At 50.6% G+C, this 17,150-nt stretch overlaps 2 protein-coding genes across 3 annotated transcripts; both read right to left on the bottom strand.

Moving 5' to 3' along the window:
* Positions 1 to 72: 72 nt before the first annotated feature.
* LOC142418043 (bile salt-activated lipase-like) lies at positions 73 to 7,196 on the bottom strand. Of its 2 annotated transcripts, none has more exons than XM_075519309.1 (11): positions 6,296 to 6,624; positions 5,663 to 5,813; positions 5,095 to 5,217; positions 4,550 to 4,747; positions 4,319 to 4,449; positions 3,768 to 3,875; positions 3,430 to 3,547; positions 2,347 to 2,533; positions 1,580 to 1,783; positions 879 to 1,076; positions 73 to 358 (listed from the first exon to the last, which is right to left on the bottom strand). In XM_075519309.1, exons 1-11 carry the CDS (start codon positions 6,359 to 6,361, stop codon positions 142 to 144), a joined length of 1,701 nt encoding a protein of 566 aa, XP_075375424.1. In that variant the 5' UTR covers positions 6,362 to 6,624; the 3' UTR covers positions 73 to 141. The 2 variants fall into 2 exon arrangements, with proteins under 2 accessions (XP_075375424.1, XP_075375425.1); XM_075519310.1 differs by lacking the exon at positions 6,296 to 6,624 and adding an exon at positions 6,954 to 7,196 and having other exon boundaries at positions 74 to 358.
* LOC142418128 (uncharacterized) lies at positions 6,996 to 15,718 on the bottom strand. The gene is made up of 6 exons (XM_075519563.1): positions 15,699 to 15,718; positions 15,089 to 15,488; positions 10,540 to 10,691; positions 8,906 to 9,175; positions 8,204 to 8,308; positions 6,996 to 7,777 (listed from the first exon to the last, which is right to left on the bottom strand). Exons 1-5 carry the CDS (start codon positions 15,716 to 15,718, stop codon positions 8,269 to 8,271), a joined length of 882 nt encoding a protein of 293 aa, XP_075375678.1. The 3' UTR covers positions 6,996 to 7,777; positions 8,204 to 8,268.
* Positions 15,719 to 17,150: the final 1,432 nt, after the last annotated feature.

The raw sequence follows: 17,150 nt of genomic DNA, 5'->3' as shown, positions 1-17,150 counted from the left end.
GGCCCAGGGCCTGGATGGCGCTTGCTGCCCGACCTTCGTGTTGGGGAGAAAACCCTGGCACGGCAAAGACACAGAGCAGCCGGAATTGCTCAGTCACAAGCAAGCCTTTAATGAACAGGGCCCATCTTTAAAAGGTGTCTTTTAAAAGGTGTTCCATGGCAGTTTGTCGATCACGGAGATGTTGGCAACCTGTGGCAGACTCAGATAGATGGAGTTCCAGAAAGTCACATACCGGGCTTTCAGATTCTGCTTCACGGAGTCCTGGTTTATCTTGTTGTTGATTTCCAGGTAGTAATGGGTTTCACGGGTATAGGGTGGCCACGTAATGGACACCTCTGAATTCCCTTTGTTGGGATCACTGGGGAAAAAGGAGACAGAGAAATTCAGTTTCATCAGGGCAGCTTGTGGATGCAGCAAGGCTTGTGGTGTTTGGCAGGGACCCCGTCGGCTCAAGCGAGGCTTTAAGGGAGTGCAAAGAGAAAGTCTGACATTGGGACAAGCAACAGCAATCCTGCCTGCTAGGAGCAGCTTGCCGACCTGCAGGCCCTCCTTTGGTCCCCACTAGCATCGTCCCGGGCTGCAGACAGGGACTTAACTCCTGCCTGAACGCCAGGACTCGGAAACCAACCTCATTGTTAAGTTTAAGAAGAGTTCACAAGTTCTGAAAACTTGTGACAGCTTCTGCTGGCCCCAGGTGTTCTCTGGATGAGGAGGACCCAGAGCAAACTCCACCGCTGGGAGACACAGAGCCAGGCTCACAAGACAAGGGCAGACAGAGGACACCCCGCCTGGGGGAATGGCTCCTCAGAAGTTAATAGGCAAAAGCAGCAGGTTGAAGTGCTGCAGCAAGCCTCAAATGGGGAACCGGCATCACTCACCCTGTCCTGGCAAAGTTGGTCCAGTAAGCAATCATGGCACCCGAGACAGTCCTGTGCTTGGGCAGGTAGCCCAGGGGGGAGGCAAAGGGCTTCCCAAACACGTACTGCAGGTCATCAGCGTGGTCCGCCCCTACCCAGCTTGGGTAGACGGGCATTCGGGATGGCTGGGAGAACAAGTAGCTGTATGTCTTGGCACTCCTGGGGAAATAAAAGAGACTTGCTAAGCAGCTGCGAGTGGAGAGCAGAGGAAGGGGTGCGGATTCATAACCACGCTCCAAATACCGGCAGAGCCAGCATTCGGCCTTGGAAGATGCTCACATCCACCTAAGAGGTGCTCTCAGCAGAAAACATCCTTCTGTCTGGTAATTTTTATCTCCCATTTCTGATTAGCACCCTAACCCTCACTTCATCCAACTGCCATGTCTCGTGGCATCAAACATCGCCAGGAGGAAGTCTGATGTTTGTAAGAAGCAAAAACTTGTTTCAATGGGAATTTAAAGCAAGTTCCTAGCATGACTCCCTTGCAGCATTAGGGAAATAGCGTTTGTACGAGCCACGCTAAGTGTGTACTCGGTACCAAAAAGCCTGCCTCCTCCTTCAAGTTCAGCCCTCTCACCGTGCTCCAAAGCCCCCTGCGCTGGAAACGCAGCCTTTCGGCCCCCAGGCAGGCTTTGGGCTCCTGCCAGGGCTGAGCTGCTCACCGGGCATTCTGCACGTGCAGATTCAGTGCCCCCTGTGTGGGAACCAGGAAGATGTAGTCAGTAATCAGGTCCACCACTGTCCTCTTCATGACCTCCTGGTCCGGCTTGTCACCCCACACTTGCGTGTAGAGATTGTATGTCACGTTGGCTCCATGCTCGCCCCTGTCCACGGTAAGTCCTTTGATCAAATTATAGACCTCGTTCCTGAAAAGACAAGTAGTATCAACTCATTACAGACCGGCACCTTCAAGCGGGGCAGGGCTCATGGAAACGGACCCCAGCTCCCGTTGACGTTGACATCCAACCCTGGGGTTAGCAATGGTTTGGTGGAGTAAAAGCCAGTGATTTCATTCCAGGTCTTAGATGGCGGGCATGTGCTTCCCAGCTTTCCCAGCAGGACAGCCTGGGGCCAAATTGGCCACAAGCTCCTTTTGCCCGCAAAGAGGAGTCTTACGGGGCGGGCGCCCAGCATGTCTGGCATGTACCTGCTCTGGACAGAGAGCATCAGGGCTGCCAAGCCTATCGCTGGTGCTGAGTTCAGGGTTCAGGAGCACCTTAAAGATATATGGGGAGGCTTCCCCACTCGCTGGTCCTTTCTCTTGAAGGCTCTGGACTTGGCAACATAGGCCCTAGGCACCCTGGCTTGGAGCGAGATCCTGCTTGGAAAGTAGTGCCCTGTCCACTCAGGTCTAAGTCCTTGGAGTTTGGGGGCTACATTAAAGATAAGGTTCCTCCTGTTGAGGGTTTTAAAAGCGTCCTTCACTTACGCAGTGATTTTCACAAGTGGGCGGTTGATAGCAGGTAAATCAATGCCAGCAAAGATGTGTCCATCCATGTTATTGACCCCAGCAATGTAGTCAATGTCAGCAGTGTTGGCAAAGAGGTTCTCTGGCATGTCTGGGAGGAAGTCTCCATCGATGACAGGAGCGAAGACCAGCGTGTGAACCAGGGGAGCTGCAGCAGGAGACAAAACCGGAGTCCGTTAGGAGCTGAGAAAAGACCAATGTGTGGCCTGGCATATCCCACGGCTCAAGGAACTGTGGAAGGAATAGGCTGAGGTGAATGAGAGCTTGGGTGGTGACTTCAGCGTGACCACAGGATCACGTTCAGTAAACCTCATGCCTGTAGGCGGGGGAGAGGAACAAAAGGTCTGCCAGCCAAGGACCGGCAGGTAACAGCAGCAATTCCTCTCCTCCTTCCCCCAGCCCCTTCCCAAAAAGCCCAGCCAAAGGTAGGGAAGAGCAGAACTTCTCCTCCCCACCCCATCTGCCTGCGCTCACTCATTGCCAGGACAGCCGGCTCCGGCCCATGCAGCTGCACAGCGGTGGCTTGGCCACTCTCTGTCCTGAGCAAGGCTAAATACTGGGGCTACGTACCAGGAGCATGAGGAGGGCAAGCGGAGGAGAGGAGAGTCTTCTTGGGAAAGAGATTCTCACAGGCGGCAAAAGCAGGAGCGTTCCCTACCTGCTGCGAGAGTCCTACACTCCACCCAGCGACTCAAATGAAAATAGCAGGGTTGTGGTCAATTATGTTTTGTTTGTAAGCTGTGTTCTGGAATTGCTCTTGCTGCTTCCACAGAACAGAAAGCCCAAACAGGGCTTTGTTTTGGAGCCAAGGCATGGCCCTTGGATAATTCCTCTGCCACCGCTGCCACTGCACGATCAACAGTGTTCACTCAGCGCAATGTGCACCTGCCTGTGGAAGGGCAACTGCGAGAGCTGTCATTATTGTCCCCTTTCTGAAGGACACAAGCACTGCTTCAACACTCCCGGCAATCGCCCCAGCGTCCCGTCAAAGGCACGGTGAGCCCTGTGTGGGTGGGGGACCACAGCAGGGCCCGGGGGACTCACAGGGCAGGTGGATCAGCTGCAGGTGGTAGGCCAGCGTCACAGCTTTGGGGTCAGATACGCGCAGGCAGTCGGCCAAGGCGGTGGTGTTGTCTGTGGGGCAGCCCACCTTTTGTCCAAGCTGCAGGAGAAGAGAGAGAAACCTACCAGCATTACCCTCTGAAGCCAGGCTTCCTTACCAGCTTCACCGAGGCAGAGGTTGGTTTTAATCTCAAAGCAGCATGTTTCCAAAGCTCTGTGTTTGGCAGCATGGCTACTGCCAAATCCCTTGCTAGTTATGCTCTTCTCTAGGGAATCCCTGGTTTTGTTTCCCATTCCCTCAAGCGAGACTTGCACCCTACCTTTGTAGCCCAGGCAAGTGGCTCTTTCTGGATGGCCCAGCTGCAGAGACCGACCCCGCTCTGGCTGATGGCTCTCTTGAACAGGCCCTTGTTCTTTGGGCTCAACATCTGCGGTGCAAAATAGAAACAAGGGGGGTTCACGTACAAAATGCTGAAGTGACCATCGCCTGCCAGACCCGGCCCATCCCCTCACAGCTTGTGCACCAGGCCCGGGGAAGCTGCCAGCTCTCATGCTATTTAACAGTCTCAGCAGTTAAAGTTAAAAGGTGATGGGGTGAGAAGAGGAGCAGAGTAGGGGGACATGGCAAGTAAATGCTATTCCACCAGAGGTCCCAAAAGCGAGGACACATGCCTGCAGCAGTGGGGCTGATTAAACTGAAGAAGGAGGAGCGGCCACAAAGCAAAGAGGCCGAGCATTGCTATCCCCGGGCAGGAGAGGACGTTAATCAGGCAGCATGTGCGGAGGAAAGTGGCCGAGTGCCAAGGGGACCATCTCTCCCCTTTACAGAGAAGAGAAGTGGCTCTGGTGGGGTCCGACAAAGACAACACACCTGCAGGGAGACACTGGCAGCACCGGCTGATTCCCCAAAGATGGTGATGTTTTCTGGGTCACCCCCAAAGGCCTTGATATTCCTCTTCACCCAGGCAATCGCCATGTGCTGGTCCTTCAGCCCGTAGTTCCCTGAGCAACAGAGAGCACCCACCACTGAGCAAGGGCGCAGCAAAGCTGATAAGCTGGGGACCCGTGACAGGGTCCCCTGAGGAGGGAGCAGCTACGGTACCTGGCAAGTTTGCGTCTCCGGTGCTCAGGAAGCCCAGGGGCCCCAGGCGATAGTTGATGGTCACCACGATCACGTTGCCCCGCACGGCAATCTCCTCGCCGTCGTACAGGTAGTTATTGAGGAAGTTGGCTCCCTGGCCCCCTCCTACAAGGAAGGCGCCGCCGTAGATCCAGATCATCACTGGCATGTTGGTGGAGACTGGGAGATGAGGAAGAAAAGCAGGGTGAGCTGCAACATAGCTACAAGGTGCCGCCCATCCATCCCCATACCACTCGCTGAGGATCCCTCCATCCAGGCATGAACAGAGACGATGCTCTGCAATAGCCTGGGGGCAAGAAAGGCCACGCTCTGTAGAAGAGGCTGAAACTCCCAACAGGCTGCAGCTGAGGGACATTGGTTGACATGGCTCCCACCTTTCCCTCTGAAAATCAGTGCTCCTGGCACTTGCCCGCTCTGGGAACGTAGCTGCTGAGAGATGCTCCAGAGCAATTTGTGCACAAACGGCAACTGAGAATCTCCTCCCCAGGTCTCTGCCAAGCACATACTCTGTTTCCTCCCTTGAGGGATCCAGATGTTCAGATAGAGACAGTCCTCGCTCCCGCGGACATCAGTTTGTGTAAGCGTCATCTGCATGCAGCGATTTTTGAATTCTTTTGCCTGCAGTGTTCCTGAGAGGAGAGAGGGAAGACAGCACATCCTAGTTAGAGGCATCAACTCCATCCTTTGGTTGCAAGCTCTCTGTCCGTCCGTCCATCCTCTCCTCTGCGAGTCCAGTGCAGAGGCAGCAAAGCCTCCCCAGCCACTGTGACCGGTCTGAGGGAGTGACAAAGTGGGACCCTTTCCCACGTGAACTAGCTCTGGACAGCCAAGGCATGGGGAGGGGAGATGATGCAGGTGCCATGCAGCGGTTTTGGTACTTCACGTGGTTACGTGAGTTGATTGGGAATGCTTAGACACAGACTCTCATACCCACCATGAGACTAAGAGCCTTTTCATGGCGCTGCTTAATACGTGAAAGCAGGCAACAGCATCTTTGGCTGGTCAATGACGGACTAAAGAGAGGGAAGCGAAAATAAAAGCCCAAACCAAAGGCATTCAAAACTTGGATCTTACCATCCCAGCCAGGATGAGGTTGGGGGTCTTCCAGAGTCTTTGGAGGGGCAGCAAAGGGGATCCCTCTGAAGATGTCGATGTACTTCCCAAAGAGTCCCAGCTTTTTACTCTCGCCTTCCACAAAACCGCCCTCGGTGTGCACCACGCCCAGCTACACATGGTACCATTGAGAAGAGAAAATCCATTGCACAGTCCTTCATGCCTCTGGCTTCCCGTGTTGCCAGCACCCACACCTTGCCCTGCCCGGGCCCCCAGATGGACCCACTCACAGCCCGCCTTCCCCAGCCACCCCTTTGGACCCTTGTGGAAAGCCCACAGGTGGCTGCTACTGGAGATGTGCCCGCGCAGATGTCCTGCAGGCTGCCCTTTGGAGCAGACAGGCAGCAGCAATTCCCCTGCACTCCCAAAGATAAATGGCAGAAGGTGAGGACCTTCAGCCTGAAGATGTAAACCAGGCCAGACCTGACACAGAGCTGCGCTGGAACTTTTGGAAAAACGTTGGTGAGACCCTTTGCCACGTTTAGGGCAGGAAAACACCCTGCCTTGGCTGTCACGGTCTGCAGGCCCTCTTTCATGAGTTCCAGACCAGACGTCTATATCTGGCAAAGCCATGAGAAGTGCTTTTGTACTTACGGTTGCAGCCCACGCTACCCCAACGTAGGAGCACAAGGCAAAGCACAGGATCTCCCAGCGAGCCATGGTGACTGCACACCTGAAGAGCCAGTCCCCAAATGGACGTGGACGTATATATAGCTAGGAGTGCAGCTGCGTGTCAGTGCCGTGACCTGACTTGGCTCTAAGGTTAATCAGGGGAACCTCTACACACTTGTCCTTCAGTAGGCTGAGGCCAAACCATGGCTGAGGTAGACTGGCGTCACTGTGTGAGAGCCCTGCAGATGTTGTTTTGTGTGCTGGAGGCCAAACCTAAGGAAATATCTCAGTCTGACAAAACTGCAGAGAACATAAAAAAAGCCGAAGCCTTGAGAAGCCTCGCAAAAGCGCAGGAGGCTGAAATCATACTAAACCATGCATTAGAGCATATTCTTGGCCACTAATGAGAAACCTTGCACTTGTAACACACCGGGGAACGCACAAGACTTACAAAATGCCAGCAGATCCTCAATTCCTGTGACTGGCTGGTAACAATCCAGCCAGCACTGGCACACTAATGAGTGGCCAACCTCTGGGGACCTGAAGCTCTGCCCCATTGCCTGCTTCCTTCCATCCTTGCTAACTGCTGGGGAAGTCAAAACGGAATTGAGAAGTGCACTAGCTGGTGAGGACAACATACACGACAGCCCGCAGAAGGGAATTATTGACTGCCGGAAAGCGTGCTTTCCTGCTGGCTTTATTTCCAAGATGGCAAGCGAGGCTCCATGCTGAAGTCATGGCACAGTAGCTTCGTCCCCCTTAGACAAGCAGAAGGGCGGCACCTGCCTTAGGGACTCCAGCAGCACTGGAGTGCCCCCCCAGCACCTCCTCGGGCACCTTTTCTGTTTTCCACATGGCCACCAACTCGGCCAAGGTGCACCTCCCACACACAGAGAGATTTGGGAATGTAACTTCTCCTCTGTCCTGGTGTATTGCCAGCTGGTTTGGATTCTGGGCTCTTTCCTGGGAGTTTGCTGAGCTTGCTTGAGGGCTTATTAGCCAGCAGTTACAAAAATGTAGGCACTGGCTCCCAAACATCCCGAATGACGCCCACCAGCAGGCACCGCAGTCAGTGCAGACAGGCCATCGGCATCTTAGTGCAAGTTCTGCTTTCCCACATCCTGGGCACGGCGGCTGAACCCTCAGCGCTCAAGGATCAAGAGCAGAGGCGCTTCTGTCCAACAGCAGCCAGACTGCTCGCCGAGTTCACACATAGTCCAGAATTTCTGTCTCCATTTCGTTTTCACTCCCATCAGAAGGCTTGAAGTCCTCTTCCTCCTCCTCTTCGTCATCCTCATCCTCTCCAGACTCATACGCCAGCTGCTCTTTGCCATCTTCACTGCTTGTTGTACCACAGAAAGCCCTTCTGCTGGCACAGCATACCTGGCTTCTTGACAGTGATGGGCAGACTGTAGTTATACGTGCTGCGTTTTGCTTTCACGGGCATATCACTAGGAGCGTAACCTAGAGGTGAAAAAAGAAAACCAATCGTGAATTGAGGGCAAGCGCCCTGCAGAGCATCCCTAGCTCAGAAACAGAGGTGCTGGACTGCTGCGTCAAAGGCTGGCTGGTCTCTGGGATATGCTGCCTTAAGCAAGGCGGGGAGAGGAGACCTATCAGATCAACAAACCCCTTTAACCTGGACAGAGGGAGATGTGATCTGATGGTAACGACCGCATGCCAGCTCTGTCACGGACTTATTGGATGACCTAGAAAGTCCTTTCCCTCAACTTGCCCTCTGCAAAATCAGAGCATGGGAACCCTCTGTCACAAGGTCTGAGACCTCGTGTCCAGCACAAGATGTAAAGAACCAGGAACACCCAGCTGATGCTGCTTTGCTCTGCCTCCTCGCAGCCTCCGACAGGCACAAGGCCAGATGTACAGACTTACCATGTAATAGGCCAAATACGGCAACAGAAGTATCAGCTTGTCCAGGTGCACACTGATACTGGCTTTTACTGCGTTCCGAGACGAGACAGGACAGACTTCAAAGAGCTAAAATAATACAGAAACACAGTGGTCTCAGAACTGAACACAGTGGTCTCAGTGCTGTCTACTGAGACTTGTTATATCAGCCAGCCTTCGGATTTGCCCATCGTTATCCTCAGAAAAACAGACAATGTCTGTCCAGCAGCCAGTCTACTCTCCAAAAGGGCTGGAGAGCTCTGCAGAAGGCAAATTGCAAATTCATCTTCAGAACATGGGCAACTCTAAGACCATTTCAGAGCCCTGGGTGGCATTTCAGATATGTGCCATTCACTCACTTTCCTTATGTGACATTGTCATGCCTTGACAAATTTTTATCCCATCCATCATTTCAAGGGGAGCTGCAGCTGTTTAGGACACCAAATATTCCTGTATCCCTGGCAGAATATGCGAGTACAGCCCTTCTCATTTAATCGATTGGAGAACAGAAAAAGTAAATGTTTGTTTTGCTAAGGGCACAAAGGACAGCTGATATTGAACTGGAGTGGAACCCTAAGGCCTGGATTTGGGTTCCTAGCCTAATTACACAGGCCCATATCTCACTCGTTAACAAGGTTAAACAGGAAACACAATCACAAAACCTTCAGAGAAGCCAGCAGTAGTTACAACCACAACAATTTTTGGTGAGGTCTGCATGCCATGGTATAGTGCTCAGCCCAGCTCAGGAAAAAGGCACATACCTTCCTCAGCTCTTCCTCCACCTTTTTATCCACAGGATTGGTGCACATTTTCTTCCAGGTCTGTACGGCAGCATCCAGGGGTTGCGTTGGGATTTCTTCATCATCAAAGTTCACAAAGATAGCGTTGTGCGGGCGACGGGCCCTGCTGAGGCCAATCAGGTTCTCCCCAGACACCTGGGGATTGTTGTACCCCTCCCTAAGACAGAGGGAAAGGATCGGGTTTGCTTCCTGCCTGTGGCACACACGGACTCGGAGCCTTCACGGGAACATGCCAAAATGGAAGTTTGTGCTCCACACTTCCGAAGAGAAGGGACTCAGCCATGCGAGCAATGGGTTGGTTTATCTTTGGCCCCACCTGCCTACGGATCTTGGAATCACATACCGGTACCATGAAAGACTCTTGTGACACCACTGAGGAAAGAACATTCCAATTAAAAAACCCTGCAAAGCTACATCCAGTGGCACAATGACTGAGGTCCCCTGTACTATCTGACAGAAAACCCCCAGGCAGCCGGCGACTGATCGGCATGAAATGCATTTGCAGCACAAAAGGCTTCACCCTCTGCATTTGCTCCACTGTAGCTACTGCAGCTCAGTGGGGTGCGGGGACAAGGCAAGGTGGAAATGCAGCTAAGATAATGGGGTTTTTTTAAGTGCTGATGAAGGACTACAGTGAGAAAATGAAAGATGTTTCTTGTGGGAGATCTCACAGATTGTTCTTCTGGCAAAACCAGCCGGGGGCCAGGAGGGAACAGGTCCGGTGAGCGCCCTCACGGGAACATATGGCATCGACTCCTGCACGCTCCCCCCTCGGCTCCAGCCCACTGGAAGCAGGCAGAAAGCCAGGCTCACTGCACCCCACGCTGCGTGGGGCGTGCTGGGGGAGGCAGTCGCCTGCACCAGATCACCAATACGGGCAAGTCCTCAAGCGGACTTTTGCCGAGGTTCTGCTGCCAGGCAGTTTCTCAAGCTCTTTTGCCTCTGTTGTGCCAAATCAAGAGGGATAAAACAGAAGGGGGCAGCAGCTTTAACAGGTGAAGGTCCATCCCATCTCCACCCCATGCAACCAACCTCCCCACTGTCCCTGAGGTCCCCCTTTCCCCTGGGTGCCCTGTGCACGGCAGCCGGGGCGTGCGGGACAGCTCCAGCACAGCTGAGCCCCGCTCCCCTCGCCACCATGGAGTCCTTCAGCCAGGGTTCTTGGTGTGTCTCGGGGGGTGTGTGTTTGTGTGTTAGTGTTACAGCCGCTGCTGTTCCCCCTGCCCATCCCAGCAGGGTGGACAATGGGTGTTTTCATTCTGTGAGAGCTCTGGGACGGGGCAGAAGCAGAACCACCAGCCCTAAATACCCAGGAGCCATGAGCCAGCCTTCCTCCCCAAAGCAATGAGCCTGACTTAGAAATTGTCATTAAAAAAAAAGAATTATATATTCACTGTTTTCAGCCTGTAGGGTGCAGTAGTACCGCATTTTCAGCTTAAAAACTGTAATTCTCTTGGCTCTGGCACTCCAGCTCTAAGATCACACCTGATTATTGCTAGACTTGAGAGGAAACCCCCAAACCTCTGAGAGCAGGTGGCAACACTGCACAGGGAAACGCTTTGAAAGGTGACCGCCGTGGCATCATTCACACATGGTTTAGATGGCATTAACTCCCGGGGTGAGCTTAAGAGGAGGTCCTCTGGCTTGTGCTGTGGTTGCTTCCATTGCGTTTCCTAGGGAAGAGCAGTAGGCACTGTGAGTATGTACCCCAAAACCCTGCTCCCTCTGAGAGCCCTCGGAGAGGGGGCAAGGAGGTTTTGTGAGCTCTAAGTTGTTGGTGAGGTGGATACATAAATATTTACAGAGAATATCCAAACCCATAGCAAGGTTAAGTCAGTCCTGCTTAGCCGTACTTTAGTGTCAAAACATTGATCTCTGCACTGGTTAGTGAGGTAAATCAGGAGGAGTGTAAAAGCAATATGAGACCAAAGTCAGCTTCAGTTTATCCATCCACAATACATGTACACACAGTTCCTGAGCTCCTCTTCCTTTTGTGCTTGTTTTTTGTGTTGCATTTAATCTAGTGGAAGGCTGTATTTCTGTCTCACAGATATCAGAGGACCCACTGGGCTGAGAGATTCCACAAACATGACATGAGCTCTCCATAAATTGCAAACACTCTCATTTTCATTAAGATTTCATGGCATTCTTGGAAGACTGGGCTCTGACTGGAGTGTCTGGGCTGAATGCCATTAGGGGAAATACTACACCTCCTAGCTAAAGTCTGGCTGAAGTTTCTTCTTTACTTTCTATTCTATAGACTGTGTGCCATGAGCTGTTAAGCTGATACTGTGTTCCACCTCAGTAGTTACAGCAGGAAACAAAATGTTTATGGAAAAGGGCTATAATATATAAATACGATACAGTGGCCAAAACTGTCAGAAGTTAAAACATTTCTAACTGCCCTCTGCCATGCCCTAGATACCAAATGACACAGAACCTTTTTCAGGAACAATTCAAAATGCTTGGTAATGGGCTTCCAAACTATTGAAAATCTTGGTTATGGAGAGCAGAAACTCCTTCTGGAAGTAGATTGCTTGGTGGAACTTTGTTCCAGTGTAAACCAGAATGGACTATTCAGCTCTCAGCTATACCCGTAAAAATCCCTATCCGCCCTGTGCAATGCCCAGATAGCGGAGGGCAGAATATGCTTCATTTCCTTCCACATTGTGTTCTCTTTTATCGTTAGCAATGTTTCATGCTGTAAAGACTCCAAATTACAACCTTATTTTTCACATTATTATTGCCCGTCCTCCAAAAACAAGTCTTTGCCAGGCCTTTCAGTCCTTGGATCATGCGACTTCACCAGCTTTTATCTCCCCCTTTGAACCACAGTTTTTCCCCGCTCATCTTTGTAATCTGACATTGTGATTTGTTCACTTGTGTGCTTGTTTTTCTCCTCAAAGAAGATTTGCTGAATCACTGGGGAGGAGGCAAGAGCTCTAGAGGCAGCTGGTGGCCAGTGATAAAACCACGGCCACATCCAGTCTTTGCAGATGACAGCCCTTCGGTTGAAGGCCTGAGTCACATTCCCTTCCGAGCTAAGATTGCTGGGGACTTTGGGATTGAGGAAGTGGGGCTGAGGAGGTGGTGCCCCAAAAATATAAATTATTGATCCTGACAACCACAAGGTTTGTGTTGTATCTCCTGCAAAATTTATAATGATGCTGTGAGAGAACTTGCAGACTAGGGGCTAAATCCTGCCCACTGTTGTATATTGTGCCCACTTCAGCGGGAAGACATAGTTAAGACAATAGGGATTTGGCTTGAAATAGGTCATGGTGTGTAGTGGCTGCTTCCAGACATGCAGTAGCAAGGTGTAGTGTGAGCAAAAATGCGCCAGGGCTTCAAGGCACTCATGTGCCTGTTTGTTTGGAGAGGATACACCAAATTCCACTGGTACAACTTACGCAGCTGTTTTCATCACAACGGGTCTGAATTTTGCCCACTGCCTAATGATCGAAATAAGAGCTGGGAGCTAAAATGCCTTGGTTCATTTCTCAGGTCTTTCACTCACTCTCTGTATGACCTTGAGTTACTTTCTCTCTCCCTGGCTCTTGGTTTCCTTGCAGTAGAACAGGGATAAGATGTTTCCATCTTTGTGGAGCATTTTGAAATCTTTAGGCAGAATGTGCTATTTAAATGCAAAGTATCATTAGTATTTCTGAGCCCTCCAACACCACTGTTGTGACACTATGCAGAAGGCACACAGACATGGCTCTCTGACCTTCTAGCTAATCATTTCCTTAAATTCCAGTTAAGATGGCAAACCTAAGCTGTCCCACGTGGATTCGCTCTGAAAGCAAAGACCTTCTCCTGCTCTGTCAGCTCTGCCCTTAATATAAGGCACTAGAAAATGAGTTTTGTGCATATTTTTATAAGTATTTTCCAGAACTCAGAAATAAAGTCTCACCAATAGTACATGATACTTTTCCTAAGAACAGAGTTTTAACTTGGGATGTCTTACTTAAAGTTATACTTCCAGGAGGTAAGCTAGAAAGTTGGTTAAGAAACAAGACTGGAAGTCCAGGTGACCTGAGTTCCATTTCTAGTTGTCCTACTCAAATTTGGGAAAATATTTTAAAGTGAAAAATGTATCTCAGGTTGACTGATCACAATGCAGAGACTTTGCTTTGATGCTTTATGCATTTTCTGTGGGATTTTTCACAATGCTGGGTGCTGTTCCAGTGTAAGATTACTGTGCATGTGCAGCAATTCTACCTTGCTCTTATCTGTAGATCTCAGAGCATGTCCGTGTTATTCCCACTTCACAGATGGGAAACCTGAGACAGAGAGAAGGATAGTGACTGGCTCAGATCAGCTGACAATGGCAAAGCCAGGAATAAAATCCTTCTTCTTTGAGTCTTATATTTAGGGTTCTCCATGGTGCTACGACATCAGAAAATGCAGCTGCAGTTCCTGGACTCTCTTTTCCGAGTGCTGTCACACCTGGGTGTCCACTGAGCCTGACTGATTTCCAGTCAAGCTACTACAGGCTGGATCTAAATAAGGAGCTGGGGCAGGGATGTCTGACTGACACACTGGTTCCCCATGTCCACATGCTCAGGATGGGGCCCTTTCAAGAACAGGAATACTCCATCATCTCTGACTTCCCCTTCCCCAACTGAGACAAGAGATAACTTCTATTTTATAAAGAGAAGAAACCAGCAGACTTGACCACTGCCAAAATTCCCACCAAAGATCCTAATATAGAAGGGTCTGGGATGTAAGATAAAGTCCCATTGCTTTAAAATTATTCAAAAGGAAGGCAGAATCAATGGGGTAGGGTTTTTTAGCTCCTCATTCTTCATGAGGAAGCCTTGAACCTCAGAATTGTGTCAGCCAGTGCTGAATATGGCTGTTGTACTTGGAACTTGCTTAGAAGCCCTTGATGCACAGAGGAATTAAATGGCTTAGAGGTTGCTCATGGCCTGGAGGAGAGTAGATTATGGGTTGGAGCAGAAACAGCTGTGAGAAATTTGGCCTGAAAGTGGTGCAGAAACCACAGGGGTGCGATTCATCTCATGTCACTTTAGATGTCTACAGATACTAGGCTCCCTTTCTCTTCAGTGACAGAAGGAGGTGCGTTGAAGGTATGACTTCTGTCCTGTTTTAGATACGTGCTTTAGGAGGAGGTAAATTGCTCCCTAGATATGTTACTTACCAGAAAGGGAGCCTTTGAGTGGCTAGCTCACATTGGACATATCCTGGCCTACCTCGCTGCTGCAGGTTTCCTGCCTCCTGTCCCATGGAGGGCTTGGGACAGCACTTGCATCCAGGCAGCCAAGTGTGAACACATCCTCCCAGCACAGGGTCAGGGCTTGCACTGGGGCCAGCTCTCAGTAAAATTCCCTGACATAGGCAGGACCCAAGTCACCAGCTTGAACCCAGCCAAAGACCCAAAGGGGGGCTGGATGCAGAATGACAGCTGTCTGTATGGTCTAGTACTACATGAAGTATGTTGAAGCTGCTGATCTGACGCCGGTTCTATCCTGCACGGCACATCCTCAGCAGGGAAACCAAGCAGAGGATGTGCCATGAGGGAATCTTATTACCCTCGCCGTCATGGCTGAGGTGTACAGACAGGGAGTTTGCACAGGCTGTGCTTGTCCAAGGGAGCTCATCCAAATGTAGGAGAGTCTCTCTGCTACGATCTTCAGCTGTATTGATTTGGTTATTCCGGCCCTAGGAGTAAGTGTGGAGGGGTAATTGCTGGCCCATACTTTTGCAGCTCAGATGGGAACGGTCAGGTTTTTCCTCTTCTGTTCACCTAGGGTTTTTTTTTACTATTTTTCAGAAACAGTAAAGGGAAAACAAAGCAATTATCTGTACACCAAAACTTAGTGACTAGTGTTATTTTGAAATGCTAGATTCCCCTCCCAAACCTAGGGAAGGCAGCATGGGGGAGAGCTGCTGCTCTGGGCACTGAGCAGGAGCAGCTCGCTCAGTAAGCATCTGAATTGTTTGCTGTAAATCTGACTCCCTGCTGGGCAATGTTCCTAAGAAAACCTAACCCCTGCATTCCTTCAGGCCCCTATGTTCACATTTGCAACTCTCACGCTGCACTTACCAGGGTTATTTGCATGGATGGGGGCTCCTTGTTGATGCCTGGCTGGCAGAAGCGAAGGGCTGACAGGCCTTTCCTGCCAATCTGTCTGTTGTTCAGATGAAGTGGTTGGAAAGTGCTCACTCTCCAGTTCCCTCTTTGGCTCAGGCACTCCGATAAGGCATGGGCTGTCCTATCTTGCCCTGGGAGCTGTTCCTCCTCCCTAACAGGCCCGCTTTGCCGGCTGACAGTTAGCAGCCGGCAGTGCTTGATAAACTTATCAGACCAAAGCTGAGCCCAGTGTATGCTCAGCTCCTCCCCAGCCTCAGATTTCCCCATTCCTGGGGACTCTTTGCTCTCTGTGTCCCTTGCCATCTGGTACGGTGAACACAGGTCATCCTTGGGCCAGCAGGTCAAAATCAGCCTAAGGACCGGATTGAAAAATGCTTGTATTGAATCACAGAATCATAGAATGGTTTGGGTTGGAAGGGACCTTTAAAGGCTATCTAGTCCAACCCACCCTGCAACGAGCAGGGACATCTTCAACAAGCAGCGCCTTTAAAATGAGGGTGTCAAGTGGGATATTCGTAGTATCCATACCCAGCTCTGTTTCTCTCCTTGGAATATTATTCACCAGTGGAAATGCTGCTTCATGTCTGGAAACACATCCTCTCTGTGTTTCTGCTCGCCCTGTTTCTCCACTCGTTTGGTGGTTTAGTGCTTTTAATGTGAGGGTCTCACTGTGCACACTTGGAGGATTTCTTTCTAAGCCAGTTACAGAATTAGGTTGCTTTGCTGAATTAAGTTTCTATCACTCGTTATTAGTATCGCAGTAGTACTTAGGTGTGTCAGCCGAGATCAAGGCTCCATTGTGCGAAGTGCTGCATGTAGAAGATAGGGAGGGGCAGTCCCGTTCCTGACTATCTTACCATTGAAATAAACAAGTGAAATGAAAGGGAGAGGGGCAATTATTATCCTCCTCTCACAGATGGGGTGAAGCTTTCTGTGAGCTTCATAGTGTGCTGAACAACTTCAGAAATCCAGCACTCATGTCTTGCCTGAGGTCATGCAGGAAACGTGTGGCAGATCTCAAGTCTCAGTTCAGGGTTGCAGCCTTAAGATCAGTGTGTGTCCATGGTGACTGTTAGCTGAAAGATGGTGGGTCAGGAACTCTGCAAGGATCTGCATTTTCTTAGGTCTCATCCAGCAGAGAGGCAACCGACTGATTTAACTATGCTTGAATAATTTTGGTGTGACTGTTCTGGGTTGTCTCCTCTGTGTGGACATGCTAATTCCAGAGGAAAAGTGGAAAAACATCTCTGCTTTGTGAGCAGAATAAGTGACAAAAAATTGTTTGTGGTGTACTTTTTTTTATTCTGTAGCAGCTTTGCAGGTCAAGCTCCCTGTCTGTTCCCAGGTTAGGCCCTGAACGGCAGGCAGGAATGTTTGCCCTACACAAGGAAACGTGTGTACGCAGCTATTTCTGGGAGATTGTCTAATGCCTTCAGGTTTCCCTGTGTGCCGTGCTGATGGGCTAGAACCAACCTGCGTGTATGTCTCCACCACCTATGACTGCATGGCCCTGGGGAACGACCTGCTGCGAGGACAAGGGACTCTGCTCTTATCTTTTTTTGCACTGAAAACGCTTTCTCATTAAGTCTAGGGCGGGAAACAACTGGACTCTGCAAATAATTTTTTTTCCAATACAACCTGTACCCAACTGAAGCCTAATTCTTCCCTGTCTTTCCCCCCAGTTCTTTTTAGGCCTTCCCTAACCATTGCCAACACAACATGAAAACTTCAGGGCTTTGCCTTCCCTAGGATTCCACTCTGTGGAGGTTAATACAACCTGAAGATAAGCTCCAGCGTAATGCCATGCTAGCTGGGAACACACCTCGCTTCCCGCAGGTGTCCCGTGGCTCTGTCTTCATTAGGAAGAGAAAGATGCATCCTGTGTCCAAACTTATATCCACCCTTGATCATAGTACTTCTGGGCTGCTGCTCTCAGCGCCTGAAGGCTGTCTGGAAGACACAGAGGCACCTCTCTCCTTCTGATAGATTCCTGGGGTTATTGCTTTGCATATCC

Source organism: Mycteria americana, chromosome 17, assembly GCF_035582795.1.
Source record: "Mycteria americana isolate JAX WOST 10 ecotype Jacksonville Zoo and Gardens chromosome 17, USCA_MyAme_1.0, whole genome shotgun sequence".
Lineage (NCBI taxonomy): Eukaryota > Metazoa > Chordata > Aves > Ciconiiformes > Ciconiidae > Mycteria > Mycteria americana.
The sequence above is the reverse complement of the archived record's forward strand: the minus strand, read 5'-3'. Positions and strand labels throughout refer to the sequence as shown.